At 37.7% G+C, this 12,387-nt stretch overlaps 1 protein-coding gene across 6 annotated transcripts in view; it reads left to right on the forward strand.

Annotated features, from left to right (window-relative positions):
* ADGRB3 (adhesion G protein-coupled receptor B3) overlaps positions 1–12,387 on the forward strand; it is a 424,323-nt gene that overhangs the window by 156,635 nt on the left and 255,301 nt on the right. For all 6 annotated transcript variants that reach the window (XM_033143214.1, XM_033143211.1, XM_033143210.1 and 3 more), the window contains 2 exons: positions 4,780–4,941; positions 9,799–9,963. In XM_033143214.1, the coding sequence (XP_032999105.1) occupies positions 4,780–4,941; positions 9,799–9,963 (327 nt within the window). The remainder of the gene's footprint in view (positions 1–4,779; positions 4,942–9,798; positions 9,964–12,387) is intronic.

The raw sequence follows: 12,387 nt of genomic DNA on the forward strand, positions 1-12,387 counted from the left end.
GCAAGAGTGAAGTGGTCACAATTTTTGCTCTGGGTACTCACAAATTTGCTCATTCTCACCAAGCCATAGTTGGGTTAAGTGTTATATGTAAACTGGGCCATTCTGTAGCTTGCATACGGCAGAATAATTTATTTTACAAAATACTGTGCGCTTTTTTTCAACATAGTTACTAATATCCATCTCTTACTTTTTTCATCCTGGTTTTCTTTTCCTTTTCCTTTTTGGTACTAATCATTGCGTATGTGGTTCACCGTGCGGCTTTTCTTTTCTCTTGGTTAAATTAACGTATCTCCTTCAGTAGAATCATTAGGATCTTCTAACATGCATCATAGATTTACTTGTACGCATTCAGAAATTAATAAGCCTGATAAAAAAAGACTTTTGGATATGGCATTCATTTGTTTCTGTGACTCAATATTATTTCTGGTTTATTTTCTTTTTATGTAAAGACAAATTAATTAAAAAAAGAGTCTAGATAAAATCCTGGTTGCGTGTCATGTCATACAATTATTTCTGAAAAATGGTCGAAATTGTTCAGAATAATGGATTTGTTCTCTCATTGAACTCGTCCTTGCCCCCTGCAAAAAAACAAAAACAAAGTTACTAAAAATTAGGGGGGGATGTTTGTGTGCTAGGGAGTGGCAGATTGCGTGTGTCTGATAGCAGGCAGTACAACATGTCCAAACATTTTGGGGTGAAATTATGCTGCATTCATGTGCCCATTTATCACTCTGATGCTCACACAGAACTTTTGCACTTTCAGACTGTCCCCTTCACTTCACTAGAACATGGAGAGCTAGCATCATTTGCCCCCTTCCATTGAAAGGCACAGGGAGACCTTTGGAGAATGAGGAGATCTATATATAAGCAGTGAAACAAATGTGTAAAAAACATTATCTAAAGACAAGATGACATGATCTCTGCTCCTGCAGAGATGTGGATTGATTTTGGCTTATTGTAAAACTGTCTTCATCTTGCATCTCCATGCATCTTATTTCTCTTTCAAAGTATGATCAGCAGGATGGAGGTGGGTGGGAAATATGTTGCTGAATCATGACTAAACTAGGGAGCTGAGTGCATGGTGAAGGAAGGTCATTGGTCCTAATAGCACAAGACTGCAGCATGTCTGTCTGTTCCTCTCCAACCACAAGTTATGCTTTCCTCCAGATTGTCCTCTCTTTAGGCATAATGGATTGTATAATTATAATGCAGGTAAGTGTTATATGGATTCATGAGCTGCTCCAGTCAATAACTTATGCTTTTGCAACCCTTTTAAAATTAATTTTTAATACTTATTTATAGCCTAAGTCATCCTCAGTGCTTTGAGGAAAAGTAACAATGCTTTAAGGACCGAGCCCATGAGAAAGTAAAACTATATTTCTATGTACAATATCACTTGTATTCTAATTTAGTACAAGGCATTAAATGTCAATTCAGAGGTCTCTGGCCCACACCTACATGCCTGCAAGCAGATTTCCCCATCCTCTTTCAAATGAAGCAAAGAGAATCCAAAATCCTTGTTGGAGTTTCATTTGCATGTTGTTCCCAGACTCTCAAGGAACCATTTTAGCAAAACAAGGCACTTGTCTGGCAAGATTGTGTAGAGTTGAGGGAATGGAGCAAAGCAAAGAAAAGGTATTTAAAACAACATCATCTCCCATTCATTTCAATCAACATAAAGCATAGGCAGTGGTTCAGTCTATAGAAAAAATTGAACCCCATGCACATCAGTGGAGCATGCATATGCCCACCCCATTTTCAGGCCACTTCCAGGTCGGCAGTGACAAGTGTGTGTGTGATCGCATATCGATCAGAGACACGTAAAATGGTCACTGCCTGTATTGGAATTAGTTACATAAATATTCACTTGTTTGCAGCTTAAATGTGCATATAGAAATTTGAGATAAATTACTACATTTAGATTTGTCTGTAGAGTAATCAGATGCAAAGGAGGACAAAGGCCCAAGGCATTTGATACTTGTGATAGGGAAAGAGAAAGAAATTTGATTCAGTTTGCATTTATAGGCATACTATGGGTGTACTTCACAATTTCCAAAACAATGAGCAACCAAAATGCAGCCATTCTTCAAAATTCACACTTGTCTGAATTTTGCAATGCAGTTCTCCAGCCAGCTAACATGTATGTATAACATATACCAAAACTGTGCATAAAAATAGTGAAAACAACATAAAAGTACATTATATTGGTGTAAATTGTTTTGCAAAAACATGTATGTTAGGCAAAATTCCATACATGTGTGTTCATTAGGAGATGTTTGCTGATGAATTTTCAGTATGCTTTTATAAACTGATGCAGAAGCTGAACTTCAATGTAGAACTGAACTTAATATTAGAAAAAATATTAAACTGGGAGAAACCAAAATTGACAGGTTGTCCCACCCCTATTTATGAGGAAGAAATTGAGGTTAGGTGAAGCTTGTTATGTAATGCCTTGAGCATTTGTCCTCCTTTGCATTTCAGACAGCCTGCTCAGCAGTGCTTGTTACTGTCAATAATAAAAAAAAATGCAATACCCAGTCATATTACATGTGTTCTGTCTTTTGATGATCAAATTGCAGAGACCCACACAACACTGAAAATGAAAATTTCTTACTTACTTTGCCAAACCTTTATTAGGCATTACAAATATAGCCATCATAAAGCATCCATATACTGTATAATTTTTAATATATATATATATATACAAAAACAACCATGTAAAATATGTAATAATTAGGATTTTCATTGGAATTTATTCCCACTAAATAGTGTCATTCACCACGCTGAGAGATACTATTGACAGTTTCAATAATAATGAAAATTTCAATAATAAGGAAGTACTATTAAGAATAAGAAAACACTATTATTACTGAATATTTAGATTTTAACGCTAGTACACTGTCAGTAGGTCTTTGTGGGATAAATGATCATTTGTTTTCGGTGTATAGATCTAATTTACATAATGAGGAACAAATTGAGCACAGCTTTGACTGTGGGTTCCATTTTGGCCTTTCCTTTAAACTACCTGGACAAAGGCAAAAGCAAATGTCAGGCGTGTAGGAAATTAAATAAATTTTAAAAGCCTTACTTAGGAGTGTACAAGATTGTACTGCAGCAAGATCTTTACCATGTTTTAAACAGGTCCCAGATTATTGAATCCAGAGGAAGTTGGCCATGCTTTAGTCCCATTGAAATAAATGGCAGAAGTCTGTCATGGATAATTTGTCATGACTATTAGAATTATTTTTTTTAAGTGCTCCATTGATTTCAATTGATGGCTTAAAAATTCTTAATGCTTTAAACTTGATTGTAAGTCACCTACAGACTGCTTTGTGTTAGGCAACTAGCTAACTAAACATGACTGATTTCCTCTGGATCCAACCTTTAGTCAGTATTATTAGGGCTGCAAGACAAATATCCCTTTCATATATATATATAGGGTGGGTTAAGTAAATACACTCAAGGCCTCCCATTTCACAGAGGAAGTGAGAATATTATTGTTGTTATTACTGTTATTATTATTTATTTATTTATTTACTTATTTATCCCCTACTTTTTCCCCTGACAGGACTCAAGGAGGCTTACATATAAAAATGAGAACTACTAAATACATAGAAAAAACCAGCAACCATTAAAAAAAAAACCCCGAAGGAAAACTATATACATATATAAAATCTATTAAAGCAAATCAGTCATATGTTCCCTGTAACCAGTCTTGGTCAGCAATCTGGCTGCAGCTCCTTGAGCCATTTTAAGTTTCAGGGCACATTTCAAAAGCAGCACCACATAGAGTGTGTTACAGTAATCCAAATGGGATGTAACTAAGATGTGTGTTGTTGCGGCCAAATCAGACATCTCAAGGACTAGGCGCACTAGCTTCAACTGTACAAATGCAGAAACCTGAGCATCCATGCTCAGGGTTGAGTTCAGGGCCACACCTAAACTGTCAGCCTGTATCTGTGTTAGCCCATCCAGCACACGCTGAATCCGTATTCCCTGTGTTGCCTTCCAACTGACCAAGAGCACATCTGTTTTGTCCGGATTAAGTTTTAATTTGTCCCCCCCTTAATTAATTTGGAATGTGGGAAGTCAGGTTTTTTTTGTAACATAGGCAATAAGAAAATTGAACTACTTCTTCCCAGTGTTTATCTAGTGCTTTGTGTAACTGGAAGAAGAAGAAGTCATTCTTTATTTAGAAAGCACAAACTAGGGTGAAGAAGTTTCACGTTTTAAACTTTTGGAGCTTTTTCCAGTAGAAAAAAAAATGATAGATTAAAAAAGAAAAGCACGTTACAACCTTAAAGTTTTTTTTTATTTAAAAAATGGAGGGCGGTTGGGTTTTTTTTTTTTTTTGCTGTCATCCCTCCACTTTCATTTTGATGTGATAATTATAATTCATGTGCATTCATTTGTTCTTCTGTCATCTAAAATAGATTTCTCTGTTGGTGTAGGGTCCAGAGAGCAGTGCAATTTCTAGAACAATGAAAGGCAGCGGACTAAAATGGTGAATGCCAGTAAAACCAGATCCCAGTTTCTTTGTTTTTAATGCCACATATTACATGACTCTTTTCTTTTTCAAGTGTTTATTTTCGACTCTGCTGCATATTTTTCCATAGGTGCTTCATTTTAGTGAATCTTTTATTTTAATTAAAAAGTATCATTATTATTATTTTCTAAATGATGCTTGCATGCCATTATTATTATTATTTATTTATTTTACTACAAATCTATATTAATACTCATTGCTGTATTCATGTTTGTTTATTGTCTTGGATACAGGTGAATCTGGTGTGGAAGAGTGGGCCCAATGGAGTACATGTTCAGTTACTTGTGGTCAAGGGTCGCAGGTGCGAACCAGAACTTGTGTATCACCTTACGGGACACACTGCAGCGGCCCTTTAAGAGAATCAAGGGTTTGCAATAACACTGCCCTCTGTCCAGGTAGTGTTAGCAGCCAATCAATGAAATTGTGGATGTTATTGAACTGTTTTAATGCTAAGCACTTGAAACGCTAACTCTTTAAAGATGTGACCAGCTCACTGGGACTTTAATTTAGGACAAATGACTGCAATTATTAGTCATCTGTTATGTTGTATTCATGCTTTTGGAACTGTCAACGAGCTTTGAGAGCATATTTTCGAGTTCCAGCTTTTTTAAAGCAAAAGCCTCTGCTATCACTCTGCTATCACTCTGCTATACCTTATCGGTTTACATGACCACAACGTTAATCCGAAGCTGAGCTAATTGAACATGAAAAAGACAGCTAGGCAACAAAAGGTTCTTGCCTTGCCTCTGCTTTGAATTGAGCCAGGTCAAAATGGTCTTTTTCCACCTCCAAATTCTGGAGGCAAGCAAGTTGAGTGAAGCCTTTTGCCAGATGCTATGACAGCAGAGAATTCAGTGGGATGAGGGGAAGATGCTGCCTGTTGCCCCTCTTTGTGGATTTGGTTTCAGGCAATTTAGGCTGCATTCACAATGCAGTTTGTTCCGTTTTCAGAAAGTTTCCCTAACTGTTAATTTCCATATTATATTTGAGCTTTCACACAACAGAGAAGCCATTTCTGGAACTATAGTGGAATTCAGTGGAACTTTAGTAGAATACAGCACAGGCTTAGCATTCATTTCCATATTATTTACAAATGAATTCTATTTTATTTTTACCTGACAGCAAATAACATGGAAGTGAACTCTAAACACTATATTCCACTATAGTTCCAAAACAGGCTTTTACATCATGTGAAAGGCCAGGTATAAGGCAGAACTTAACAATTAGGGGAAAGTCATGTAAATGGAACAAGCTGCCATGTGAACACAGCCTTATAGATTGCACCTCTGTTTTGGTTTCTTTGAACTATCCCATCTCTCCCCACCCCAAAACATTCACATGTACAATCAGGGGTTTGCAGTGATTAGTGGTCTGATCATTACTACATTTCCACTTTAACAGTATAGTCTCATATTCAAAAATTAGCATCACTGAGTTCAATGTAGTGTGCCGTGAATTACACACCCTAAAAGTAGTAGAGGATACTAGTGAATTCTTTGTGATATTAACTCTGGCAACATCAAATAGTAATGTCTGCTAGCATTTCTCTCCTCAGGAAGAAGTCTCAAGGAATCCAAAGGCCCATTCTCTAGACACACCCACAACTTTTTCTGCCCAGCTCTCACACAGCATATGAGAATGGCTAGATTTTGCACATGAGGAAAACAAATAGGGCTGGTGCAGATATAACACTGACTCAAACCTGACCATGGTTAAGAAATGATAAGTCACGTAGGGTTGAGATGTGTCCTCTTTTTCCTGGACACATCCTCTTTTTCATGGGTACGTAAAATGAGAGTCGCCATAGTGATCCATAGTTAAAAGCAGAAGTCGGCAAATGTGTCCTCTTTTTTGCTCTTCTAAATATGGCAACCCTATCATCTCATCTCCTCCACTTTCTAAAGGCAATTATCCCTTCTCCCTTACCATGTTTAGAGGAAGTGTTGACATCGAGCTTCACCACAGTTAATGCTAAGCAGGGTGAGGATTTGAGAATGACCTTAACTTTTGCATAATGTTGCACTGAAATCCTGGTTAAACAGGAACTTTGCTTTGAGTTACTTATGGTTAAGTGAGTGAAAGAACTTGATCATTGTGGTAGGACGGGGAGTGCAATATGTTCCCAACACTGGCTCCTGATCTCTTAATTATCGCCTTCCAAAAGAAAACATGCCTGAAGCTGAGCATAAATTTCTATCCCGAAGTGAAAGGCACTAGTTAAAGTAGAATATATTATCTAAGTAAGCAATTAGCTTTCATGAGAATGACTATCCATAGCTGATGGTATTACTTAGGGATGTGTTCCATATGTCTGCACATATATCACTAAATCAGAAAACTGTAGAGGAGAAGATTAATCCTAAGAACTTCAGTTTTTGTTTTTAAGTGCTGCTATTTGTGGATGAAAATTTAAATATATATATATAAATAACAATTACCCAGCCAGAAAACAAGAGGAGGTTGGGGGCTTCACAATAATAGAAAAATGCTATTTTTATTCCTTACACATTTTTATTTTTTATTTTTTTTATCTCCATCACTTTCTTGTTGCTGTTCACTTATCTTTTATCCGTGCCAGATACTTTTATCCCAATCTTGATACTGCAATCATTGGCAAAACATTCAAGATGACTAAGTCAGAACTTTAACTTTCCACCACTTCCATTTATGTATAACAGATCACAAAATGTTTATTTCCTTTGAATAGAATTTGGATTCCATTTTAACAAAAAATTAACACACCTTGTTTCAGCTAAACCCTTCAGATATAATAGCAGAAGGGTTGGACCAGCATTTGTGGCTGCAGTGGGTAGAAAAGGCAAGCCTATACTGTTTTTCATCAGGAGGATGTGATCCTTGATAGAGCTGGTGACCCTTCTTGGAATTGGCAATTGTCAACATGCTTTGACAAATGCAAACGTATTTTGATAAACAGGAGTTTTCATATTTGAACATAGTTCGAGGCATAATAATGGAGATAATTTAAGCCACTTGGTATCTGATTCAGCACTTGATTACCAAAAGTTCTGATCATGTCACCAAGGAAAAGATAAAAATATAAAAAATGCATGGACCCCTGGTTGACCTCTGTTATACATTTTGGATATAATGTGTCATTGGTGGATGCCAATGTAGAGAATAGCATTCAAAAATTGCTCATTGTCATGTTTATAAGAATTAGACTCTAACTAGAAATATATCAGTTACACATTATATCCAATGTGCATATGCCAGGTATTTCCAGGGTAGGCAGGCATAGTCCTGGCATCCCACCACATGTTGACTTGATATCCTTCCCATTTACTTGAACAGGGCTAACTCCTCACCCCACTTGTGATGCTTCCTCTGAAAAAACTACATACATACAAAGCCCCATTGATAGCAGACAAGCAAAACTTGCTCTAGGCATTTTGTTCATTAATATTTTACTGAAGACGAAATAATTTATAAAGGAATTTAGCCTCTTCATGTCTTAGGCTTTGACAGCCTTTGCAAATAACCTGCTATTATTGGTGTGCCTGTTCCATTTTTAAAATAGGTAGACATGAGTCAAAAAGAGGTAAACGGAAAGGAAAAGAAAAGGTGTTTATGAGTATCTTCTTCATTGCAATTAGTATAGACATTGGACACAATCCAAAGGATTATAGGCATATTTAGGCTTAGTTCTCACTGAGGTGGTAAAACTCACCCTGGATTTTATAGAATAAACTGCAGGTGGTGGCAGCTCACATGGTTTTCTGAATATATCGCTGCACCTAGAAAAATGTCATGTCAGGGAGAGACAACTAGGCTGGCACCCTTATCTTTGGCATCTACTTGTAGATGGATACAGGGGTATCGATTTCTGAACTCCTCCTCTGCAGTTGGAAGGAACATAATCCATATGCAGATTTATCACCTGAAAGGGAACTGAGTCATAATAATGTCCCATTGAAACTGTGTGTGTGTGTGTGTGTGTGTGTGTGTGTGTGTGTGTGTGTGTTTGCATGCACACAGCTATAGGAATTCAACATCATGCTATTATAATCTTTCTGTTAGCACAGGCACAGCAATCTCAACTCTCCCCTTCCCAATGCTGTTCTGGGAGTTCTCCTGACCTCTCTCAAAGCCAATGGGGCCATGCAGAGGGAGGAGAGGAAGGAAAGTCTCATTATGCTAGGAGGAATTGCTGGTACCTGCTAGCACAATCATTTAGTTGAATCTGGTCTGTTGATTTCACAGACTTAGGCGTGCTTAATGCCCTCTTGGTTGTGCTATCTGCATGTGAATGTATGCAAATAGATGCAAATGAAGTTTAATGTTTATGTTTTATCCTAATTTAGGAAAGTGACTGAAGCAATGCTTATTTTTTAATTTATGTAACATGATAAATGGGTGAAATTCTTGTTACAAAGTGCAGTAAAGTGCAACTCTATCTGAACTAAATCAAATTATGTCAGTGGTTCATGCTTTGAACTCTTACGAAAAACCTTACATGGAAATTCCACTGTCTCTCATATACTTTTTTGAATCATTTGCTGCCCAGAATTTTCCTAGTCAAAACTGGGCCCTGATCAGTTTGGTCCTGTGTATACTAAACAATCTGCATAAGAAGTTGAGTGATTGTTGGGTATAAGTGATCATTTACTGGATCATGTCTATCCATCTACCTGATGGTAACCAATTTGTTTTGTATTTGTCACATGATAACTAAATAAACATGACAAAAAAGCTGGCCCCATATAATGGGCTTTTTGACAATGTGCTGTTGTTGAAGAACACATATGCCCTACTCCAGTGGTTTACTTCAGGTCCAAGACATTCCATTGCATCTCCGAAGTTCTCTAACATTAATGGTATCCCATTCATTCTGTGGAAGAAACAGATCTCTGTCTACATTTCCTTTGCACATGTAGACCAGTTGTCCAGTGAAATGAATGGAGCAGACAACACACACGAGAAACAAAGTATTGGGTTGAAGGCTGTGGTTCTAGCCGTATCTGCAATCTATAAGTCCTATTGACCTATTATGATTATGATTATGTTTATGATTAAATGAAAGGTTCCAATCATAAGCCTAGCTTGCTGAACACTAATGCTGCAATGCTCTAAACTTGGATGAACTTATATTTGTGAATGGTGGAAATGCTGTTGTTGTTTTCTTCCTTCGGATGCTGGCCAAGTTATTCAAGTTACAGTTTTACTATGTTTGTTTTTAACCCACTTGGCTACTCATGTTATTTTCTTGTTAAAGCCTCTTTGCTTTATTACAGTACATGGAGTTTGGGAGGAGTGGTCACCTTGGAGTTTGTGCTCATTCACATGTGGTCGAGGCCAAAGAACTAGAACAAGGTCATGTATACCTCCCCAGTATGGGGGAAGATCATGTGATGGACCTGAAACACAGCATAAGCCTTGCAATATTGCTCTTTGCCCTGGTGAGCATATATAGAATAAATGTTTGCTACTTACAAGGTTTGTTTGTTTTTCCAGTGTAGTACCTTTGTGGTCTCCATTGTTGTTTTGTGCAGCTTGAGCTTAAACTCTACAAGAAGGATGCATTCCTATAGCATCCTGGGAACACTAACAGGGCTAGTTAAAAAAATAAACTCGTGTTTTCCTTAGAAAACATCTGCACACTTTAGACATTAAAGTTGGATGCTTGGAAGTCCTACAAGGAGTTATCTGAGTGTTCAGCTTGATGGCTGCAAATGCCAGCCAGCCTTTTGCTGGATGCTTCTCAGTCACCTTCCCCCCCAAAACTAATGAAACCCCTCATTGTAGAGCAGGAATAGCTCCAAGGAAAAGAGGCCCCAAATGCCACCATTGGCTGGAAATGATGAGCAGAGTGTCATATCCTTCTAGGAATCATGCAGCTTCTAGGAATCATGCAGCCCATGATTTTCCAGTGGGAAAAGGCACTCTTGTGTGTCACTTGCTGCTGGACAGGCAACCCACTTGGACCTTCTTTATTAAGAGTCCTTCACTGGCTTTCACTCCATCCTCCTTCTCTATAGCTAGGTTTTCTTAGGGTCTTGGGAGAGGGGCTAGCTGCAGGCTGGGGTTCAACAAAGCAGAAACATGGGTCTCAGTTCTGCTCGTGACATATCAAGCAGGAGTGCTTGCAAAGTCAAGCATGCTTTGCTTGCATTCTCACTCCATCCTTAGAGCTACTGCTTTAGTGTGCTCTATTTCTTATCCCTTAACCTGGAGATAGAAGGTGGGATCCACAGAACAATACAAGTCATTTTGTGAAGGGGGTCTTCAGGCTTGTGGTTCTTAAAGAGAAGCACGGCCACGTAGCAAGCCATTTTGACATGAAGGCGAATTTCTTAAACAGTTTGTAGAATGCAGTGTTGGGTTACCCAATAGGCTGACTATGCAAAGCAGGGGCACAAAAAGGAAAATATTTTTAATAAAGAATTTGAATGAAAAACTTTATTTCATTTTATGTATTAGTATTGTTTTTATTTTAAATTACATATGGAGCGCACCATAATCTTTTAAGTGGTTGGGGCCCCTAAATATATTTATCCAGCCTTGGTGACATGGCACAGGAGTCCACAGCTCAAGGAAAAGAAATACCAACATTGAGTATGGCATTAGGCTTACATTAACTAGCTCTTTGAATCCTGGCCACTAAAGATAAAATATATGAAACATGCATTGGATATATGTAAATCTAATAGCCAAATGATGTCTCAAGAGCCCTGAGTGGGACCCAGAGAACAAGGAACAGAGCTCTGTTCATGCCATGGAACTTTGTGATGCACAGGGTGGTTCACAGAACAAAAATGCAGATGAATGAAAAAAGGACCCCATTTCATTCTCTAGGTGCCACACATGTATATGCTGAGATGGTTGAGGGTGTTTGCAACAAGTTACAGAAGACAGCAGTGGGTTAATTAATAAGAATGTTGGGAATTCAACTGTTATAAGGTGCATCTTAAAACTCATCTTTCTGATATTGTCCAGTATATAGTACCCATTGATAAATTCTATAAATGTCTGCTTTGTACTGCATGTTGGTCCATTTGTATGAAATATTCAGCATGTTGGGGCACTGTTACCAGGGTGGAAGCAATACCACTCAAAACTTTGGACTGCCAGTATAATGCCCAGGTGATAACTATGTGATACTTTAAGTGAAATCTTTGACAGCTACTCCATGACTACACCTGAGTAAGAAGCATAACTGCATGTACATGTTACGAGCTGTGTGGCACCTACTGTTTGGAATATACTGAACATTTTTTGTGGTCAAATTCTGTTACTCCAATTATTTTCTTTCTCACAAATTGCTACTGAAAGGAAAAGGAAAAAGTAGTTTAAGATATACTTAACTATGGCAGCAACGATCCCCATGATTTAGAGCAATATTAAATGACATTAGCAAGTTTAGTAGATGGAGGCAAAAGTCAAGTGTAAAGACTACAGTGCACTTCAATGGGCATCAGTAGCTGAGGAATGTTGGGTAGCCTGCTAACCATTCATTTAAGCCATTTTCACAATACCTAATCATGTTTCATAAACATGTCATACTCTCTACTCATTGTTTGGCCTGCCTGTTCCCTGTAATATCATAGTGCCGCAGAATCGAAATAGGAAGAAATTAAATTTAAGTTCATAGAATTGTGGAGTTGGAAGAGATACAACCACCCGCAGTGCAATTAAGTTCTGTAGGATATCTTTAGATGAGGTCACAAAATAAGCAGATTTGGTGGGTAGCCATATTTTGAGATGCTTCTCCAGTTTCCTACTCAACCAAGATGTTACTAATCCTTCATAATCATCTGCGAACAGCTATATTCTGAGACTTTGTAAGACTTTCTGATGAAACATATACAGTGGTACCTCGGGTT

Source organism: Lacerta agilis, chromosome 3, assembly GCF_009819535.1.
Source record: "Lacerta agilis isolate rLacAgi1 chromosome 3, rLacAgi1.pri, whole genome shotgun sequence".
NCBI classification, from domain to species: Eukaryota; Metazoa; Chordata; class Lepidosauria; order Squamata; family Lacertidae; genus Lacerta; species Lacerta agilis.